Source organism: Monodelphis domestica, chromosome 4, assembly GCF_027887165.1.
Source record: "Monodelphis domestica isolate mMonDom1 chromosome 4, mMonDom1.pri, whole genome shotgun sequence".
In the NCBI taxonomy this organism is placed as follows: domain Eukaryota; kingdom Metazoa; phylum Chordata; class Mammalia; order Didelphimorphia; family Didelphidae; genus Monodelphis; species Monodelphis domestica.
The window spans coordinates 300,955,228-300,979,066 of record NC_077230.1 but is presented as its reverse complement, the minus strand read 5'-3'; the positions used below and the strand labels follow the sequence as shown (position 1 = coordinate 300,979,066).

The window sequence follows — 23,839 nt, the reverse complement described above, 5'->3', positions numbered from 1 at the left end:
AAATTACGTGATCCTACCATCTTCATCATTAGAAAGGAATTGGGAGGATGAGGCACAAAAAAGAAAATGTCATTTATAAGGGGTGTCACTTTTGAAACAGTACCTGCCTGAAATGGAGGATGGAGTGAAACTTGTTTAGTTGACTTGGTTACCATCTAGTTGTATTTAACTAATTCACATTTAATAAATGATAATTTAAAATAATATAACTGAAAATGCTAGAGAGTCCTTTAAGTTGTGAAGAACAAGGTGTCAAAGAAAATCTTTGTCTGGCATTTATATACTATGGAATTCCTTCTTCCTTCCCCACACCCTGAGCCTAGTAAAGGAATTTTCTGAGAGGTAGTTAAGGTTGAAATGTAGAACAAAGGAGACCAAAATAGCTATCACATCTATCATCAGGAGAAAAATGCTCCTGGTGAATTTTTAAAAATTTTTTCTTAAACTATAGTTGACTTTGATTTTATTCCATGTACAGAATTAGTGCCAATTCCACCTTGCTTTCAAAATCCCTTTTTTTTTTTTAAATTCAGACTACTGTTCTAAGTTGCCCATCTGATTAGGTTCTATACTATCCAGATGAAAGCTGAAAAAAAAATCACGTAACATCTGGCTGTTTTGTTTAACTTATTCCAAGTATCCAGATATTGGATACATTTTGGCATTTGGCTGAATTATTAACATCTTTTCTTTAAATTTTTTATACTATACATATTATTCATTCATTTCAAATTATTTAAGATTAAATGATGTCAGAAAAAGAAGTGATTATCAGAGACATCTACAAGCCTGAGGAGTGGGGCTGCTTCTTTAACTCAGTGGGTACCATTTTGATTCCTCTACATTGATCCATTGGATTAAAAATGGCAATCGACTTTAGTATCTTTGCCAAGAAAATCCTAAATGGGGTCACAAAGACTCACATACAACTGAATTGAGTATATAACAACAAATAGTAGCCCAGAGAAACTGACTTCCAGAGGTTCATGATAACAACAGATTTGATATTCAAAGAAAGGAGAAGATTAAAAAAAAAAAGATGGTTCAATTTCCAGTATGGTGAGAGGTAGAATGATGTAGTTGATAAAAGTGTTGGACTCTAATGAATAAACAAAATTCAAATTCTCTGACATGAGTTCTCTAAGGTTTAAAACCTTAGGCTGCTCTATAAATTATGACTGCCACCAAAACACATTAAAACACAATTCTTTCATTCTGTCCTTGCTCGTGTACTGCAATGAGTTGTCCATGATAAGTCATATATTATCATAGAATTTTAGAGGTCAGAAGGAATTCTAATGTCATCTACTCTAATCCTCTCATTTGACAAATACTACATTTGTTGACTTGAGGTTTTTAAATAATCTAAAACAATATTCATCACACCAAAAATGTTCTCATATTCCCAATGGATTAAAAATGACTTAACAGAGAGGGTTTAAGTCCTAATTCTAGAAAGAATTTATATGACCGTGGGCAGGTCACTTGATCTCTCTGTATGCCTTGATTTTTTGATCTGTAAAATGGGGAGAATAACAGTACATATTAGCTACTTCATGGACTTATTATGAGAAAAAATATTCTATAAATACAAAATGAGGTTCCTACTCAGTTTCCTATTTTCTCCATAAAGCCCTTTCACACTCACCCAGCCCAGCTCCAGGTGATTTCTACCTTTTCTGTATTCTCTTAGCATCTCTTTATTATACAACCACACATTCAATTATGTATTTTTGGTTACTGTTCTCTTGAGTTGCCAGTGCTTCCACCCTTTTTGTCGACCCACGAGGAATCTGTGGATCTAGACCTTACACAAATATGGATGTGCATATACGCACGCTTAGAGAGGCACATGCTGTCTTCTCCAATACAATGCAAGCTCCCCGAGAGCAGAGGCTATTCCATTTTTGTCTTTGCAGCCCTAAACACCTAGCTGGCTGCATGGCATACGGGAAGAGTTTAATATATGCTTGTTGACTGATTGTCTCTTAAGCCAAATGATATCTCTGAGCTCATGAGCTACGTCTTACAATTCATCAAACAGACATTTTACTAAGTACTTAGTAATGCAAGGCCTTACACTATGGACCAGGGACACAAAGATGCAACATGGCACCCTCTTGGTCCTTGGGGAGATTTCAATCTATTGGGAATAGGACATAGACACTAGTAGGTTTAATGAACAAAAGGTACACAATAATGGGGCAAGATGGAGATTGATTAAACTGGAAGGATTGTTTACTTTCTGCTAGAGGATTTCAATACCATTGGTGATTGTTTAAAAAAAGCCCAAATGATCCAAATGCTTCAGTCTTTCCTGGAATTAAGTCAGGGGCTCTCTGAGATACACTAATTATAAAGGGGACCAGGCCCAGAAACAGGAGGTCCTGGGTTCAAATCTGACCTCAGATGCTTCCCAGGGTCTTTCTTTTAGCATTCCCAGTTATTAGCACAATGCCTGGCATATAGTAGGCATTAAATAAATGTACAAAACTATAAATGTTTCTCCCCTTCCAGGTAACAGACTCTCTAGGATTTCACACGAAGCCCCCTTTCCTTCACCCTGTCATCAGCAGATGGTTACAGCTGGTTACCATCCTTTAGGTAATATCTCTTTTCCAGATGCCCACTAGCTCTTCCACACTGGTTTTTGGTCCAGCCCTTTCATCATCTTTGTGACTATTCTCTGATCTCAGTCCAGTTCTTCACGTCTGTATCAGCTTGTGGAGTCCAGACCTAACCAAGGGTTCTCACTGGGGTTTGACCAGTGGCGAGTGGAACAGATGAATTCCTTGCTCTAGAAACACCATTAACTCATCTCACTTTCAACATGTTATCACAAACTAATGGGAGAACTTCTGTTTTTAAAAATGAACTCAATTCAATGATTTGATTTCAGGGAACATTGCCTTCAAAAAGTTAACTCGTTTACTCTGTATGTAATGCTTAAATCTGAAATATTTTCAAATGGACATATTAATTCCTAAATCTATTTATGGAATTAAAGTGATCATGGGATCAGAGGGACTGTAAGGTGGCGCAGCAGAGAGCGTGCTGGGCCAGGAGTCAGAAGACTCTTCTTGAGTTCAAAATCCAGCCTCAGACACTTATTAGCGGTGTGATCCTGGGCAAGTCCCTTAACCCTGTTTTTCTCAGTTTCCTCATCTCTAAAATGAGCTGCAGAAGGAAATGGCAAACTGTTCTAGTATCTCTATCAAGAGATCCCCCAAATGGAGTCATGAAAAGTCACAAAAGACTGATATAACTGAACAGCAACAACAAAGACTATAGTATTTTATTCACACACTAGTTCTGAAATTTTTTCTGGGAAATTACAGAAATGACTAGATCTGTGTCCAATGTGCTTTTATTTCACATTTCTAATTCCTCCAATATTTGCCAAGTGCAAGACATTATTCTAGGCACCATTACCACATCTAATACTTCAGACTTCAAGGATTTATGATTGTTGGCACAAGTACTTTGTTGATATAAATATCAACCCCTAGTAGATAATCCTTAAGAGTTTCTATGGGTGAAAAGCTGCCAATTCAGCTAGCCACAAGGGTGGCTTTCCCTAAATGTTCCCTGGCACACCTGTGTTACTGGGAAGAGGATGCAAGGGTCGGGGGGATAAGATGAGGAGAAAACAGAAGGGGAAGTTAACTAGAAAACAGAAGAGGAGGAAGAGAGTGGCTCTCTCTCCCAAGTTAGTGCAGAAATGAAAGAACATTGTTTCGACTTGTCTTGGTCTTTCCCCTTGTTGCACCCTTGAATAGTGCTTATAATATTTAACTAATTTTTAACATCAGGATCACAGAGTTAAAGTTGGAAAGGGACCTTAGAAGTTATAACTAACTCAATTATTTTAAAATAGAAGGAACTGACACCCAGAGAAGTTTAATGGCTTGTCTGGATTACACAGGCAGTGAATGGCACAGCAGGATTTAATCCTAAAACCTCTGATGCCAAATTGGTTGGTCTTTCTATCATGCTAAATTGCCTCCTAGTTGTTTATGAAAAAAAATATAATCTGAGTTTCTAGACAAACCTGGGATGTTTTCCTCCATGGTTGAAGGAAATTCCCAATTGGTGGCGAGAATGATGATATAAAGCTGTGCCAACTGTGGGAGTTGGCATAAAAGCTTTTCAGGAGACATTCTTCGAGAAAGACATCTGTATGATTCCAGACATTCTTGGGATTGACTTCAGGTGGGGGATAGGATTGGGAGAGGAGAGACAGACGGGCAGACAGACACTGAAACACATAGATACACACAGAGACACACAGATGCACACGCTGGAAACTGGAGACATTTGGGAAAGTCCTCAAAGCTCCTCAAGATGTTCTTGATTTCCAGTTTGCCTCCTAAACATTTCAGAAAGTGAATTTGTCCTTGGATGAAATTTGGGTCTCTCAGGTGGAGCTAAGATGTAATATTGCTTCCCTTAGAAGAGCTCATTCACATAAGCATTTTTATGCTATGATCCAATCTGTGTCATATCTCCAATTTTTGTTTATTGCTTTACTTCAATAAATGGTTATATTTGCTAGTTGCTATTTTTGATTGTCTTTTATGTAATCAGTGTTTGGTGGGAAGGAGTCAAGGCCAAAGGGTGTAAGTTTGGGCTAAACTCCAATATTAAGGGCTAGTAAGTAGGGAACTAGCTTTTGTTTTGAATCTTATGTACTACTAGACCAGGAGGGAGAAAGACTGATGCAGTTTTAGTCTCCTAGTCTAGTCTAGTACTCCTCTGGAAACTAGAGAAAAGTTCTCCAACTCACTGCATTTTCTTTGGAAGGGATGAATAGGATTACAGAAAATATTGATCAATGAGTGTCTCTCATCAGCCATATTTTTTGTATTTCATTTTTATTATTTTTAATGTTCAATTAATAATGTTTTTCCATGGTTACATGATTCACGTTTTTTCCCTCTGTTCCTCCCTCTTCCTGGAGCCAATGAGCAATTCCACTGGGTTTTTCATGTATCTTTGTTCAAAACCTATTTCTATATTATTAATATTTGCAATAGAGTGATCATTTAAGAATCTACATCCCCAGTATATCGCCATCAAACCATGTGATCAGTCATATGTTTTTCTTCTGGGTTTCCACTTCCACAGTTCGTTCTCTGGATGTGGATAGCATTCTTTCTCATAAGTCCCTCAAAATTGTCTTGGATCATATTGCTACAAGTAGAGAAATCCATTACATTCAATTGTACCATTTTGTATCAGTCTCTGTGTACCATGTTCTTTCTCCTGGTTCTGCTCTTTTTGCTCTACATAAATTCCTGGAGATCTTTCCAGTTGACATGGAATTCCTCCAGTTCATCTTTCCTCTTAGCACAATGGTATTCCATCACCAAAAGATACCACATTTTATTCAGTCATTCCTCAGTTGAGGGGCACCCCCTCATTTTCCAGGGTTTTTTTTGCACCACAAAGAGCACAGCTATAAATATTTTTGTGTATGTATTTTCCCTTATTATCTCCTTGGGGTACAAACCCAGCAGTGGGTATGGCTGGATCAAAGGACATGCAATCTTTTAATGCCCTTTAGGCATAGTTCCAAATTGCCTTCCAGAATGGTTGGATCAATTCATAACTTCACCAGCAATGCATTAGTGTTCCAATTTTGCCACATCCCTTCCAACATTTATCACTTTCCTTTGGTGTCATATTGGCCAATCTGCTAGGTGTGAGGTGGTAACTCAGTATTGTTTTGATTTGCGTTTCTGTTATTATGAGATATTTAGAACATTTTTCATGTGCTTATTGATAGTTTTGATTTCATCTGAAAACTGCTTATTCATATCCCTTGCCCATTTATCAATTGGAGAATGGCTTGATTTTTTTTTGTACAATTGATTTAGCTCCTTATAAGTTTGAAAAATTAGACCTTTGTCAGAGGGTTTTGTTATAAAGATCTTTTTCCTCCAATTTGTTGCTTCCCTTCTAGTTTTGGTTGCATTGGTTTTGTTTGTGCAAAACCTTTTTAATTTAATGTAATCAAAATTATTCATTTTACATTTTGTAATATTTTCTATCTCTTGCTTGATCTTAAGTTATTTCCTTTCCCATAGATCTGACTGGTATATTATTCTATGTTCACCTAATTAACTTATAGTTTATTTCTTTATATTTAAATCATTTATCCATTCTGAATTTATCTTGGTGTAGGGTGTGAGATATGAGATGTTTATCTAAACTTAATTTCTCCAATACTGTTTTCCAATTTTCTCAGCAGTTTTTGTCAAATAGTGGGTTCTAGTCCTAAAAGGTGGTATCTTTGGGTTTGTCATATACTATCTTGCTAAGCACATTAACCCCAAGTTTATTCCATTGATTCTCCCTTCTGTCTCTTAGCCAGTACTATATTGTTTCGAAGACCACTGCTTTATAATACATTTTAAGATCTGGTACTGCTAGGTCCCCATCCTTCACATTTTTTTTCATTAGTTACTTTGATATTCTTGATCTTTTGTTCTTCCAAATGAATTTTGTTATAATTTTTTCTAATTCAATAAAAAAAGGTTCTTGGTAGTTTGATAGGTATGGCACTGAATATGTAAATTAATTTGGGTAGGATTGTCATTGTTATTCTATTTGTTCATCCTACCCATGAGCAACTAATGTTTTTACAATTATTCAGATCTAGTTTTAATTGTGTGCAGAGTGTTTTGTAGTTGTGTTCATATAATTCCTGTGTTCATCTTGGCAAATAGGTTCCTAAATATTTTATTTTATTAGGGTGATTTTAAATGGAATTTTTCTAACTCTTGCTGCTAAGTTTTGTTGGAAATATATAGAAATGCTGATGATTTATGTGGGTTTATTTTGTATCCTGCAACTTTGCTAAAGTTGTTGATTATTTTCACTAGCATTTTAGTTGATTCTCTAAGGATTCTTTAAGCAGATCATCATATCATCTGCAATAGTTTAGTCTCCTCACTGTCTATTTTAATACCTTTAATTTCTTTTTTTTTTTTAACCCTTACCTTCTGTCTTGGAGCCAATACTATGTATTGGCTCCAAGGCAGAAGAGTGGTAAGGGCTAGGCAATGGGGGTCAAGTGACTTGCCCAGGGTCACACAGCTAGGAAGTGGCTGAGGTCAGATTTGAACCTAGGACCTCCCGTCTCTAGGCCTGACTCTTAATCCACTGAGCTACCCAGCTGCCCCCCTTTAATTTCTTTTTCTTCTCTAATTGCTACTGCTAGTATTTTTAGTTTTTAGTACAATGTTAAATAAAAGAAATGATAAGGGGCATCCTTGCTTCATTCCTGATCTTATTGGGAAGGCTTCTAACTTATCCCCATTGCAGATGATGCTTGCTGATGATTTTAAATATATACTGTTTATTATTTTTAGGAAAGGTTCATCTATTCCTATACTTTCTAATATTTTCAATAGGAATGAGTGCTGACTTTTGTCAAAGGCTTTTCCTGCCACAATTAAGATAATCATGTGATTTCTACTAGTCAAGTATTTGGATGGTTTTCCTAATATTAAATCCTCCTTGCATTCCTGGTATAAATCCCACCTGATCATAGTGAATTATCCTTGTGATCACCTGTTGGAGTCTTTTTGCTAGTATTCTATTTAAGTTTTTGTGGATCAATGTTCATTAGGAAGATCGGTCTATAGTTTTCTTTCTGTTTTTGGTTTACCTGGTTTTGGAATCAGTGCCATATTTATGCCATAAAAGGAATTTGATAAAACTCCTTTGCTTATTTTGTCAAATAGTTTGTATAGTATCAGGATAAGTTCTTTAAATGTTTGATAGAGTTTACTTGTGAATCCATCTGGCCCTGGGGATTTTTTTCTTAGGGAGTTCCTTGATGGCTTGTTCAATTTCTTTTTCTGAGATGGTATTGTTTAAGTATTCTATTTCCTTTTTTTGTTAATTTAGGCAATTTATATTTTTGTAAATATTCACCCATTTTACCTAGATTGTTGTTTTTTGCCATATAATTGGACAAAATAGTTCTTAATAATTACCTTAATTTCCTTTTCATTAGAGGTGTGATTGCCCTTTTCATCTTTGATACTGTTAATTTGATTCTTTTTAAAAAAATTAGATTAACTAGTACTTCACCTATTTTATTTGTTATTTTTTTCAAAGTACCAGCTCCTAGTCTTATTTGTTAAATAGTTCTTTTACTTTCAATTTTATTCATTTCTCCTTTGATTCTTAGGATTTCCAATTTAGTTTTTTTCTGTGAAATTTTAATTTCTTCTCTTTTTAGTTTTTTAATTTGCATGCCCTCTTCCCTCTGATTTGTTGATATATGCACTCAGGGATATAAATTTTCCCCTCAGTACTGCTTTGGCTACATACCATTGATTTTGAAATGTTTCCTCATCATTCTCTTTAATGAAATCACCAATTGTTTCTATGATTTGTTCTTTAACCAACAAATTTTGGAGAATATTATTTCATTTCCAATTAATTTTTGATTTGTATCTCCACGTATCCTTACTAATTATAATTTTTATTGCATTATGATCTGAAAAGGTTGAACTTATTATTTCTGCAATGTTTTTATGCCCTGGTACATGGTCAATCTTTGTGAATGTACCATGTGCTGCTAAAAAGAAGGTGTATTCCTTTTTGTCCTGATTTTTTCCCCATATATTCATTGACTTAAATTTTTCTAATATCTCATTCATATCTCTTACTTCTTTCTTACTTAGTTTTTGGTTTGATTTATCTTGATCTAATAGAGGAAGGTTGAGATCACTCAATAGTATAATTTTACTATCTATTTCCTCCTTAAGCTCAAATAGTTTCTCCTTTAAAAATCTGGATGCTATATCATTTGGTGCATACATGTTGAGTACTGCTTTGTCTATACTGCCTTTTATCAGGATGTAATTACCTTCTCTATCTCTTTTAATCAGATCTATTTTTACTTTGGCTTTGTCAGATATTGTGATTGTGACTTCTGCCTTCTTTTTCTCAGTTGATCCCCAATACATTTTGCTGCAGCCTCTTACCTTTACCCTGTGTGTTTCTACCTGTCTTCATGAGCCACTTTGGATCACATAGGTAATACCAACATGTTATATGAGCAGTTCACATCTTACATAAAGTTTATGACATAAATAGTACTTTTCCTAATGGTTATTCATCCTTTGTGTCTATTCATGTCAGGGCTGGGTTGTGAATACTAGACTGTAAGGTCCTACAAGATATTCTTTGTATCTATCTAATTTACTAAGGATCTTACTTAAGAAATGCCTTTTCATGATAAGAAGAGATCACAGCTCCTGAGTTTTCTATTCAGTCTAGCCAAAGGCTATCTTTTAAGTGCTCACTTTTGGACCAACTTTCCTAATTCATTAATTTTTCACTTCAAGAAAGCTATTGATCATTTCTATTATCCTAGCTGTCAGAGAGATAGGGACTTCTCTGTCCAAGAATGACTCAGCATCTATGACTCTGATGGAATATTTCTATTCATAGGTTTGCAGACGGAAAGAAAGAAGGAAACTTAGAGGTCACTGAGGATAGTCCCTCACTTTATACATGAAGAAACTGAGGCCCATTGAGATTAAGTGACATGTTCAAAGTCATAAGGTAAACTTGGGATTTAAACTCAGGTCCTCAGACTCCAAATCTTTTGCATTGTACCACTTCCTCTCTTAGGCTGCTGAAAGTAACTTAAGAAATGACATAACTGAGGCAGCACTTGCAGTCCTGAAAGAAAATTCAATTCTGCTCATCAGAAACTTATTAAATATCTATTCTATATAAGGCAAGAGTCAGCATGGAGTAGTGTCAACAGTCCATTCTTGAAATCAAGTCCTGACATGGACCAGGTAAATGGCTATGGGCTTAATTTCTCAGCTCCAAGGGAAACTACAGTGATCCCTCATCTATCCTTGGAGTTACATTCCAGAGACCCCCTCAATAGGTGAAAATCTGTGAAGTAGCAGCATTAGATTTATTTTATTATTTATATATGTATATTAAAGCTTTATAAACCCTTTCCACTCTCCTATAATAAACTTTTCATACACTCTTATTAACCTTTCCCACACTCTTATAAATACTGAGTCAATCAGCACCCAGGATTCAGAACACAGTGTTGTGGTTGGTCTCATGATATAGCAAAAACTCCGTGATACAGAATTAGATTTTTTTTTAAACCCATGATACAGTGAAGTCGCAATGTAGAGAGGGACAACTGGATATAGAGTTTCTTCATAAGACTAGATGTTATAGTTTCTCTATGTAAGACTAGGTTATACCTGAGTTTCCACTGTGCTCTGATGGAGGCAATTTCCATACAGGGTGATCTATAAATCAGTGAAATCATGAAGGAAGAATAAATGAAAGACAAGGGTAAAAAAAGGTCAAGGAGGGAGCACAATGTATAATTAAACTGGTCAAGGCTATGAAGGGAAGGCAGCAAGACTAGTGCCATGCTGATGATCTTGGAGAAGAAGGAAAAAAGAAATGTAGAGGACACTGCTACAATCTTTTCACTTTATACACGAAGAAACTTAGGACCAATGAGATTTTGTGACATGCCCAAAGTCATACAGTCAGATCAGGGATTCAAACCCAGGTCCTCTGGTTCCAAATCCTTTTGGTTGAAGGACTGGAGGTAGTGGTAAGGTTGAAGAAAAGGCTAAGGAACAGTGAAATCTAGAAAAAGAAGGAAGGAGAGGAGTTAATTTAGGGGAGAATTTATGATTTTAAAATCAAAAAGGCAGCATGATTACAGGTGATGGTATGATCATCTCTGTGATCATCTCTGTGAGTGACTGAGGTATAGTGAAGATGTAGGTCTAGAGAGTTGAGGAGGTCAACAAACTGAGAGGATAGTATGTCTGATGGGACATAGTGATGCCCCAGAGCTTGAGGGTAGAAGTTGGGGTATGGAGAATGCATGTAAGTTGGTCACTGGACCTTTTGGGAAAGGAAGGAGAATAACCTGAAGACTGGTGGATCAAAGCAATGAAATTCGTATGTGTCCATTCTCCTAATTCCTGACATAGGGAAAATTAGTCACTCTTTCTAAGTGAAAAGTATTTCAGAGGACACTTATTTTTAGTATTATCAAATTCTGAAAGTATTATTTTATTTATCTTTGTGTCCCATAGTCTAACAGCATGTTGCATGGGTATTAAAACAGCAATTTTTATTGACAGCTTGCCCAGTCAATTGCCTCTAACACCATCATATCTCATTCCTCAAGTATAAGTCAGGTCTAGGGTGATGATGTGAGAGAATGACTGGCATGTGAGCATGGCCTCTTTCTGATATCACAGAGTTGGATCAGTGTTTCCCTGAAGAGTGGATGAGTGGAACATTTCTCTTCTGGAGCCAAACACATGAGGTCCTGTTCTCAAAAGGGCTAAACATAGAACTCAGTACTCATGATCTAAACTTTTCATGAGACAGTCCAGACACTTAAATACTAAAATAATTTTTGCTTTACTGTTATTATCTCACTATCCAAATAGACTGAACCTGATACTGACATTGGCCATTTAAGATAATCCATGGAAATTTCTTCTAACTCTCTTGGTGACCTTCGTTCAGTTTTGATCATCTTAAGAGTGAGAATTCTCTACATTTCAGTTCATAAGATTTCATCTCAAGGGCCCTGGAAGTGTAACATTCCCATGAAAAGTCAAATTGTAAAGAAATTCTTAAAAACTCGATGTTCTTCTTCCCTCCAGGTATTACCACTTGAGTTCGTTAAAGTTTTATATATATATATATATATATATATTATATATATATTATGTATAATGTTTTCCATAGAGTCATATAATCTTCAAGTTAGATGGGAACTCAAAAATCATTTGGTTCAACCCCCTAGCAGATGCAGTATAGCAATATTTATATTACATATAATGCCCCAATCCCAACAAAGGGTCATCCAAACTCTACTAAAATATTTCTAGTTTTTAAGCACTCACTACCTTGTAAAGTAGCTCCACACATTAGGAAATTCTTCCATATTGAGTTGAAATAGGTTTCCCTATATATTCCACTTATTTATCCTACTTTTCCCTTCTGGGACCCCATCAAAAGACAAAGCAATCTTATCCCTCTTCCATATGTCAGTCTTTAAATTTTTTGACAACCTTGATCATCACCCCCTATTCTACTGTCTTTTAAAATCCTCTTGTCATCCTGGTCTCCAAACTCTGGACACACTGCAGATTGGAATGGAATCTTTGGTATTGTGGGTATAATGTTCCTTAGACAGTCAAGAGTTCCAATATACAGCAGTAAAAGGTGTCACTTAGAGTTCTACAAGGCTGGTATAAAGACATTCTGAAGAGTTATAATGCATAAGGGAGAACCCTTTTCAAGCTCTTTTCCCCTTAAAAGTGTCTTTAGATGGAGAGCATTTCAGAGAATACGGATTCTTAGAATTATTGAAGTGTGAGAGTACATCGTTATTAGCATGAACTCGGCAGAGTTCAGCAGGGCATTTGTAAAGTCCTTCGTTTCTGCAGGTGTCTATCTACAGGGTAATATTCAGCAATAGATTTTCTTCAGTCGACTGTCTTTGTCACTATTGTATCTCATTCTCAAGATGTAAGTTGGATAAGGTCTATAGAATTCAGACACTGTGCTCAATTCTAATACCTTTCCTTCACTGTTTGGGAAAGCAACCTTTAATCTTTTTCAGCTGTAAGAGACTGGAATACTCTCCAGTCAGCTAATCTTTCCATTAACCTTCAAGTACCTCAGATGTTTTGCCAGCTTACAAAGCCCTGACATGTCCCATTATTTCAAGGGGATTTGCTAACGAAATGTTATCTTTCAGATGGTTGGTAATTCTCATGGAATTCAGTTGGATGGGAAAATGCTTCCCCTTCTTGGCCTCATCAGTATGACTCTACACTTGAGTATCATGTCAATCCAAAGATCAGAGGATAGTCAGCCTATTACCAATATGTTCTGACTTAGTTTGAAGTTATTTCTAGCCCACTGAGTCCAGGCAACCTATGAAACCAGAGAAGCAAAAGAACCACTGAATAGTTTCTGTTAGCATTCATTTATCCCCCAGAAAGTCCTCATATTCTCCCTTCAACTTTCTTCCCCCCCCCCTTCCCTATTTCTTAGACCTAGCAGTGGTACTCTGATAGAGCCAATCCTGCTGAAAGATGCTAGTGACTATAATTTAATACACTTTTCTTTTTAATCTAGGGGGCTTCTTCCCCATCCAATATTAAAAACAATATACACAAAAATAAAAACACATACACAGTGTTTCTAAAATAAAGCAACATTAAAACAACATACACAAAAATTAAAACACATACATTGTGTTTTTTAAATAAAACAAATAACTAAAAATAAATAATAAAACAAAATAAAAATATATTTATAATATATACATAAATGTTTTAAAATTAAATAAAAGCAATATACACAAAAATAAAAACACATAAACACACATTCATCCTCATACATACATATCCTTAAACACAAAATACTCAAAACCAAGAAAAGGAGGAATGAAGACTCCCTAAAGAAACTGATCCCTAAGGAGACAATTCCTAAAGAGACAAGTTCAAACACTGGAGTCCTTTTCTTGGGTTCTTTGGAAGATCAGAAAGGATGAGGAGAGCTTAGCATTCTATCTAGAAATAGAGAAACAATTCACCAATGAGGTGTAGAGAACTATGACCCTGGAGGAATCAGTAAGTTCCATTTTCTGTAGAGGAAAATAGCAAACACACCTCAATGCTCAAAGATAGTGTCATTTTTCCAGGAGTCCAAGTACCTTAGTGCCTTGCTCTCTCAACCTGGGCAGATGGATTTAGGTTAGGAGCTAACAAATCTTGAACTCAGTTTAAAACAAAGCGAAACCATTTTCTGCGATATTTCATAACATTTCCTATCGCCATATAGTGAAATGAACAAAAGGTCTAACTCTTTGAGATATCACGGTAATGGTGCCTTTCATGATGGCCACATCTGTTTTCAGTATTAACACTAGCCGTGGCATGATTCATATTTTGGAGCTCTACAGAAGAACCCCTTGGGAGGGAGCGCTGACCTTTTTGCTTTTCAATTCAGTTTTTATTGGGTTTTAAGGCCGTGGCAGTACTGTACCTTTCCTGTCTTAATCAATGACATTATTATTTCTTTCATTTTTAATGATTCTTGAGCAACCTTTATTTATTTTTTTTTTGTGCAAAATTACAAGCTTTTTCTTTTGCTGAAATGAAATCGAACCTGACCTAGCCAAATGTGAAACCACATTTCATGCTGAATTTTTTCTCATCATTTTATTAAAACATCTACTGTGTGATAATGCAATGCATGAAGACAAAGCTTACTGTTACAATGGTAAGAGTTGCTACACACAGTCTCAGAGCATGAGAATATTTTTAAAAATATCTGGGGAAGTATGCTGTTTAGTTAAAAAAATAGGGTTATTAAGAGTTCGACTTAGAGAATTAAGAATGGACTGTCATGTGTAGCAAGGAGGCTTCCTTACCCAAGTACTTACTGAAGTAAATTTCTCTTTATACCTGCCTCCTATTTCTCTGCCCACCTAAATAAATCTTTGTCTTCTAAAATCTTGCTTTCCTCATTTCTTTCATTGAGAGCCCATAATAGTTCCCTAGGTTTAATGTCTTGAGTTTTAATACTGCTTAACTTTCTAGAGTTCTTTCAATCTTTTCTTACTTTTATTTTTTTTTTTAAGAAAAAGTATTTCAAAAATGAATCTGCTCGTATGATGGACAGAACCCCAGCTCTGGAGTTGGGAGGACCTGGATTCAAATTAGTCATATGACTCTGGGCAAGTCACCAATTGTCCATTACTGATCCTCTGCCTTAGAATAAAATATTGATTCTAAGACAGAAGGTAAGAGTTTAAAAAAATAATCTTTTCTTCCCACTATCCTCCCTCTATTGAGCACATTAAAAATAAATTCTTTCCTCTAAAAAAACCCCAAACTGCTCTATACATATCCACATAATCTGGTGAAACAAATTCTCACATCAGCCATATCCAAAAATACATTTCTACATTTTAAGTTCCTCAACCTTCTGCCAGGAGGTGAGAGTCTTTAAAAAAAAGATTTATTTTTTTCTTTAATGAAAACTTGTCTTCTCCATCTCCTTCCTATCCTCTTGCCACCAATAAAAAGAAAAACAAACTCATAATAAATATGCATGTTGTTGAGTCATTTCAGTCATGCCCTACTCTTTGTGACCACATTTGGGGTTTTTTTGGCAAAGATATTTAAGTGATTTGCCATTTCCTTCTCTAGATGGTTTTACAGATGAGGAAACTGAGGTGAACAAAGTTAAACTTGACCAGGGTCACATAGCTAATGAGCATCTGAGGCCAGATTTGAACTCATGAAAACGAGTCTTCCTCATTCCAAGCCCAGTGATCTATCTATTGCATCACCCTAAATATCCAACAAATTTGTATAGTCATGCATAATAAATTCTTGCATTGGCTATATTTTTAAAAAGTAGATATCCCAGTTTGATTATTTTATAGATGAGAAAAGGGAGACAGAGTTAGGTCACTAGCCCAATGTGGGACTAGCTGCTCACATTCCTATTTTACAGCTGAGGAAACTGAGGCTGACAAGTTACACAGCTTTGCCAAAGTCACGTTGCTAGTAAGTGTATGAGTTTGGATTTGAATTCAGATCTTCCTGAACCCAGGCCCAGTACTTTTTATAACACCTTACTTGAAATCACTGGAACATATTAATTTAGGCAGCAAGTCACCTAAAGACAATTTGCTTTTCTTTAATTTTTTAAAGCAATCTTCTCTAAATGCATTAGTGTTCTTATCTAATATATTAGATTTTTTTTCCTTTTAAACCTTTACATTCTGTTTTTAGAAGCAATACTAAGTATCATTTCCAAGGCAGAAGAGTGCATATAAGCTACATTTAAACTCCAAGTCTGGCACTCTATCCAAGGTCTAGATTCTAGATGCCTCTCTCTTATAGTTCATATAAAATATTATTTTAAAAATATATGCATTTCTGAAATTATTTTCTATGGATGTAAATGAAGTTAAAGGTATTTTTTCTTCTGCTTGACTGAAGTCTCTTATGAAAGCCTTTATTATGATGGAGGTGATCGTGGATTCTCTTTCTTTCTTTTAAACTCTTACTTTTACAATGAGGACCTCCAATCTCTAGGTCTGACTCTAATCCATTGAGCAACCTAGTTGCCCCTTAGCATGGATTTTTAAAGGCAATGCCAGAAGAATACAAACTCTGGTGGGTCCTGCCAAGCTTGGAAGGCTTAGAATATATGTCCATGACAGGGGTTGACTTGATCACTTAACAAGGACCAGGCTTGTCAAGTTCAGAAGAGTCCCATCATCAGGTTGGTTCCAGAATGATGAATATTTTTGCGCTGAGAAATTCCTAATGCCATCTATGAAACTGTAGATAGGGTGTGCTGGAGCCAGCTTGAACCAGCTCTGGAGATGATTGTTAAATTTTCATTTATACCTCAGAAATTGGTAGAACCTGCAAATCAGGGCTTGATTTCTTGTTTTATCGATAGGTTAGATTTAAGAAAGTGATTCAGAAATGTTAATAATGCCTGCTTAACAACTTAGATTTTAAAAAGTGATTCAGAAATGTTAATAATACAAATTAAACTACTTTAAAATGTGCCAGTGTACATTTTTCAGAAAGCCAATCATTAAACATTTAACCATACATCTCTGTTTATAAAGGGGTTGTGACCTATCTCAGAGAGGGGAGTGCCCATGTTGATAAAAATTACAGATACTGAAAGTGCTGAAATACTGGCAGAAGAATTTTAAGCCTTGCATTTATGACCAGTCTCTTTTAAAAAATAGATATTTATTGATTACTTTTGTTTTTCTATCACCCAGATTGTCCCCCTCTTCCCCTGCCCCAATTCCCAGATGGCCATCACTCCTAACAAAGAATGGTCAAGCTCTTTCAAAGGGAATTATTGGAGCTGGTTGCTAGGTCTGGTTACTAGGTTGAAGATTTTTATTGGCTTATTAAAAAAAACAAACAACAACCTGTCCTCTATGGTTTCTGGTTGGTCAAGAGCCGTCTAGCAGAGCTAGTAAATAGTGGATGATTTATTTTATATATCTTTCATCTGGATTTATAGGAAAATAAATATTTTAGGAGACACGACCCATTTTTAAAGCAGACTGTATTTATTCATAGTGTATTCAAAACTAAAGAAAATCTACCATTAATGCCATCAACCTTGTAAGTACTCTCGTTTGTCTGATGCCACTAAATCTAAGAAGGTCCAGTTATCACAAAGAATGTTGCTTTTGTCTGTTTGTGTGTATAAAATGTACCCTCCCAAGGTCTTAGAAGAAGGTAATCTTGGAAAAAGGACTTGATGAGCCAGCACAATTTTACTTCCCTTGGGGCTGCCTTTAAAATGTTTCCAATTTAAAGTTGTAATTTTTTACATTTATTTCTCAGTAACGGATATGACTCTGTTACTTGTAGACACTTGTAGATGATGGGACTCTACTAAATGCATGAAAACTGGCTCTAACGTCCATACTTGAGTTCTGTTCATTTATAGGATAAGAACCTATTCGTTTGGGTTCTAAGTTTAACGGCGTTGGCACTGTCATGGAAAGGACCCTAGGCTGAAGCCAGGGAGCTTGAGTTCTAATTCTGGCCTGGCCACTTATTCGTGGTGTGACCTTTAGACAAGCAATATAACTACTCTGGGCTTCAGTTACCTCCTTTGTAAAATGGTGAGGGGGAGATCAGATTATTGGCACAAGGGCTGGCATTTAGATGGCTCTCTAAGGTTGGCACGGCTCTTTACTATCTCATTTGATTCTGGCAACCACTCTTTCAGGTCAGAGCTATTTTTATCCTCCTTATTCCCCAGACAGATAAGAAAACTAAAGGTCAGGGAAGTTAAATGACTAGAGCTTGGTCACACAGCTAAGTACTAAAGGCAGGTTTGAAGTGAGTTTTTCCTGCCTCAAAATGCGATACTTATATCCACCTCACCAAGTTGTCACAGGAAAGGACCTTAGTTATATTTACATTTAATACAATTAAACAATTATATTTATATTTACAGAATATTTTCTCATTTTACAAATAAGGAACCTGAAGTCAAGAGCTCAGGTGAGGGACTACAAACACAAACCTTTCACATAGATGGATAGATAGAGTGCCTGGCCTGGAATCAGGAAGAATTGAGTTCAAATCCAGCCTCAGACACTGACTAGGTATGTGATACTGTGGAAGTCACTTAATCCTGTTTGTCTCAGTTTCCTCATCTGTAAATGAGTGGGAGAAGGAAATGGCAAACTACTCCAGTATCTGTCAGGAAAACTCAGAATAGGGTCATGAAGAGTAGGATCCAACTGAAATGATTGAACCACGTTTGAAAGTTTCTTCCCTACTATTGTATGGCAAGCTCCCTGAGGTAAGGACTGTATGGTCTATAGTTCACCTTTGTTGAAGCTCAGTGAAGTGAATAATGCTCATAGCATAGGGTTTTTATCATTTGCTGATTATTCTATCAGCCGAGTTATTCTGAGAAGTGTGGTAAGTAGACCAAGAGTTACAGTTTCTCCAGGAGGTTTTAAAATCTCAGTGTCTCCCATAAATCTAATGAATGATTAAAAAAAAAAAACAAACTCCACTTATGCTTTTTTTTTTTAATGGGCTGCCAAGTGTCACAGTGGATAGAACCCCAGGTCTGGAGTTAGGAAGACTTCTTTTCATGAGTTCAAATCCAGCCTCACTTAACCTTGTTTGCCTAAGTTTCCTCATCTGGAAAATGAGCTGGAGAAGAAATGGCAAATCACTCCAGTGTCTTTGCCAACGAAACCCCCAAATGGAGTTATGAAGAGTCAGACATGACTTAAAAAAATATCTGAAGGACAACATATGGAGAATTTCCATTGAGATAACTTCACCTACCAAAGCAGATCCATTGTGATTTTTCAAATTAAAGTGTTAAAAAACAAAACAGAACCCAAGTGTCCTGAAAGGCTGACTTGATCGTGTGCACATATACCCGATCAGTGCGTTTCAGAGGCAGGGCTTGAACTAAGGTCCTCATGACTCTGAGGCTCTTTATCTATTCTTTTTGAGCTTTCTCTCATCTGTGAGCATACTTCTCCATAATTTTTTATGGGAGGCTTACTCTATAATTGGGCAAAGAAAAGTCTACAACAGCAATATAAATCGACAAATTCAACAAAATCTTCACAACTACAAAAACTTTCATGTTAAATGTGAAGTTAATTAAACCAATGGTTTAATGGTAAATAAATATATTTTATATTTGTAAATATTTGTACATTTGTATTGTATTATAATACAAATATTAGGTATTTGTATTATAACACAAAATATTTCTCATCTAATCTCACCAAACCCAAGTTGATTAAATGACTATCCTTTATATTTCTTTGACCTTAGTTTGGGTTAGGGACAAAGACAAGAAAGAATTCTCATAAGATAAAAATTTTCAGGAAATAAAATGACTATACTATTATAAGGTATTATAATAGAGGCCACGAACTTTATAATATGCACATACAACTCTTTCACGTTTTTTAAACTGCAGCTACTATTACAGAGTACCCTTCAGCTCCTATTACATTGAACATTTTTCTTTAAAATGGTACTTGGACACTGCTCTAGTGGATTAAGGAACAACTGAGTGCCAATGCTTCATATTTTCATTTAAGCCCAAAGCACATAAATTCAGGTCTATTGTGTATGTAAATATTTCATCTCGATGCTTATCAGGGCAATAGCCAAACTCATTGGAACTGATGTTAAAAATGGGGCACAGTGATTCTTTTCCATCTAAAGAAAGGCCCAAGTGACTATAAACCGACTGTTTAATCATCCTAGGCGGTACATGGCCATCCTTCAGGTCAACACTGGTTGCATCCTTCAGGCTCACAAGCAGAACTGATCACTTCCACGTTCCCAAGGGATCCTATTTTAATGAGTTTTATATTAAGCCAGACATTTCCCTTCACCTGGTAACATACTGTATAGCTCAAGCTTTCTCACTCACTAATGCACCGCTGGACCCCAAGGAGGCAGCTCCAGCTTTTTCTCAGCCTATCACATACATCTCTGAGAAACGCAGCAACCTAATAAAATATATCACACAGACAAGTGGTCCTGCCAACCTACTTTCTATTAAGGAAATTAAAAGCACATGCTCCTTCTCAACCTGGGCAAGCTCACGTGTTTGGGCAGATGTCCAAAGGAAAAAGAAAGAAAAGCCTTGTGTTGGAGTAGTTGTCACACTATCCTTTCTCATCGGGGGTCTATTGTCAGTACTTAGACAGGATTTTAAAGTGAAGCCTTTGAAATAGACATTGTTGCACATGAGCAGTCTTACTCTCATTCTCTCCCTGCCTCTGTCTCTGTGTCTCTGTCTGTCGCTCACTCACTTTAGTTTAGTTTCTACCGGCATACGATACAAAGAGACCCTCGGGAAACTTAGGACTAGAAACGTAAAGAACGGACTAGACCGAGGTGAAACTTGAAATGATCTAGGAATAACGCTTATCTTTACAAGCAGCAGAGTAAGCTCAGAAACTCTGAAGCTGCAATGACGTCGGGTACCTAGGAGACCAGAAAATGCTAGTTAAATCAGCCGAGCTCGGGTCCGGAGCCGGGCGTGGCCACGGAACGCCAGGGTGGGTGGGGAGCGCTTTCCCTTCCCTCTCTGGACAATGCCCCGGGTCCCCCTCAAACTGCAAGAGCCCAGAATTACGGAAGAGACTGCGGCGTGTGTGAGCGATGTGTGTGAGGAATCCCTGAACACTGCTCACAAATGAGCTGAGGAGAAATAAGCAGAGCCTCCCCAGGCTTGGGCTGGCCCACCAACAAAGCAAAGCCACGCGCGCCGGCCAGGGAGGAGCATCAGACTGTTGGTTCCTGGGGTTCCCCTCTCTGCCCTTTCCACGAAACGCCAAAAAGGGGGTGGGGGTGGGGTGAGGTGGGGGTGGAGGGAGGAGAAAGGCAAAGTACCGTCTTGTCCAGGCACTGAAGGCAGTAGTAAAGCTTGCAGCAGCACTGGCCCATCGCGGCGGGCAGGCAGGCGGGCAGGCAGGCAGGCGGGCAGGAAGGCAGGCTCACGGCGCCTCGCGCACCAGTCCGATCAGCGTGCCATCATCGAGCCGCGGGGCTGTCAGCAGTGAGAGGCGCCTGCAGCCGTCCTCTGTCCGCTGCGGCTGCGGCGCCTCTTCGGGCTTCCATGGGCTCCCTTATCTCTCCGTGTAACTTCAGGAATTCAGGAGCGGGAGGAAGAGGAAGAGGAGGAGGTGGCCGCCAGCCGAAGCCGGCTGCATACTGGCCTCCGACTGGGGGCGGCAGGGAGGGTCACTTAGCCACTGAGAGCCTTCCAGTGGGGCGGATCAATAGGCGCACAATAACTGGGCATTTACCAATTTCATCACCCACAGAGCAGCCCGCAGCCTCTCGCTGCTGCCGCGCCGCCGCCGTTGCAGCTAAGGGATGGGTACCACCTTGCAATCCTCATCCCTTACCCGCTAGGATAGCTACACAGCTGTTCCCAACAGGCAGGCTAGCAATAGTAGAAAAGCACAAAAGGGCATTCTGAAGGGCCTCCCTGGAAGACTTAAGGCTGGGCTGGGATCTGATTCGCTGTCCCCACCCAGGGCTTCTGTTGCTCTCAGAAGTAAATACATTTATAAGTGTGATTTATATGATAAGACAACAGGCCTTCCCTGCCTCATCGCTCTGCCTGTCAGGGTATCTGTTGCCTACTGGGATCTCTAATTGCTCATTTTCAAATCCGTGTACCATGAACACGTCTTCCCTGTTTGATGAGACCTTTCCTGCGTCTGAAATATAATTATGTGTCTGATTGCCTGGGCAAGAGTCACCCTAGTCATTAAAGTGGCTGCATGATTAAAACTATGGTGTTCCGAGGTTTCCTTTCTTCCAGGCATTTCACTGCATAAAAGCCTTCGAGCAATATGGTATTTCCAAGCAGTTGCTTGATTTTCATACAGCACGAAGTCAAAAGGGAGGGAAGGAGTTACCCTTCAAAGAGGCCTCGGCCTTAAAACATGATACATAAATCTGGAAATGAAAGCTACATCTATTTACAAGACAACCATTTAAAGAAATCCTTGCACCTCCGAGGAGGAAACCTGGAAGGTTAGGCTCATTAATAATCACAGACAGGAGCAAACACAGGACATTTTTACACTCAACACTGCCTTTGCCAGACACTCTTCTTAGGCAATGGCTACAGGAATCAGGTGACAAGAGTTGATTCTGCCTAGGATTCTCCAAAATACAGACTTTCAGGAGGTAGATAAGGCTATTTAAATGTCAGGGCAGAGGAATACCAGGATCTTATCAAAGCAAGTGAGAGGCAACTTGGTCTTTTTTGGGGAACTTGGAAAGAAGCCTAAACCTTCCTTTATCATTCAGGTTGGGGTTTTCATTCCTGGTCTATTTCCTTCATGGATTACTAAATAGTTTCTGCCATGGAATGGGAACAAATATTTAGAAAGTTTATTAGTAGAAACTGATCATGGGATTCCGAACTGGAAAAGGTCATCAAGTCCGATCCCTCTTTTTACAGATACAGAAGCAGAGAGATTGGTGACCTCCCTGGGGCTGCACAGGTAATAAACAACAGATCTGGGTTTCTGATCTAGGTCATCAGACCACAGGTATACATTCCTCTGATGAAAGTTCTCATTATAGCAAAGTAGAGAGCAGGGTTCAGAGGACTTCTAATTCTGCTTAGAAGACCTAAGACACATTCCTACCCTTTAGCTCAGGGATACCACTCCTGGGGCTGTGTATACTACAAGAAGGTTATTGATGAAAAGAAAAGAAACCATATATACAAAAACATTCATAGCACTATTATTGATGGGGAAACTGGAAGCAAATACATACATATCCAGTGGCTGGGGAATGGATGAACAATTGCTTAAGAATATAACAAAATATTCTGTATTCATGATAAATATGAAGAATTTAGAGAAACATGGGACCTGAGAAGACTTGATTTAGACCTGAGGTTTATTGATGGAAGCAGTACTGTTGGGGAAATGCCTTCTTTCCAAAAAGATAGAAAATTTCTCTGAAATTTATGGTCTTACAAAATTTGTTGGAGTGCTCAAGATCACACAGCTGACATATATTAGAGGCAGGACTTGAACTCAGGGTTTTCTGATTTGGAAGTCAGCTGCCTATGATCACAAGCTGACATATATTAGAGGCAGGACTTGAAATCAGGGTTTTCTGATTTGGAAGTCAGCTCTCCACGGAGTTGGGGCAGCAAGGTGAAGTAGCTGATAGAGTGTAGGCGTGGAGTCAGGAAGACTCCTCTCCCTGAGTTCATATCCAGCCTCAGATACTTCCAAGCTGTGTGACCCTGGGCAAGTCGCTTAAACCTGTTTGTCTCTTTTTCCTCATCTGTAAAATAAACTGGAGAAGGAAGTGGCAAACCACTCCAGTATTTTTGCCAAGAAAACCTCAGATGGGGTCATGAAGAGTCAGACACACCCGAAGAACAATTGAAGAACACCAATCTTGATACACCACCATCACAATAATTCTTTTTTGAAGATAACTGAGCCAAAAGACCGTACACACAGTGACTTCAATGAAGGAAATAAAGACAGCATCAAGTGTCAGCATGGACAACTGATGACTTTGGCACTCATTTGTAACCATTAGGAACCTACTAAAGAGGAGTGTCAGGTACTTTCATTTGTAGTGTGCTGGTTAGGCAATTTGGCTTAGCTGTTTTCAGACAGTGTATTTTCTAAAGAGTTTTTTCTTTGTAAAAGAAAAAGTTTCAATAAATT

The 23,839-nt window shown here is 37.7% G+C and overlaps 1 protein-coding gene across 3 annotated transcripts in view; it reads right to left on the bottom strand.

Moving 5' to 3' along the window:
- MTUS2 (microtubule associated scaffold protein 2) overlaps positions 1 to 23,839 on the bottom strand; it is a 726,305-nt gene that overhangs the window by 99,162 nt on the left and 603,304 nt on the right. The window contains exon 1 of one of the 3 annotated variants that reach the window (XM_007495266.3): positions 21,012 to 21,654. The exons of the other annotated variants lie outside the window; for them this stretch is intronic. Within the exon in view, the coding sequence (XP_007495328.1) occupies positions 21,012 to 21,065 (54 nt within the window). The 5' untranslated portion in view covers positions 21,066 to 21,654. Of the gene's footprint in view, positions 1 to 21,011; positions 21,655 to 23,839 lie in introns of those variants that run through there. 3 annotated transcript variants of the gene reach the window in all.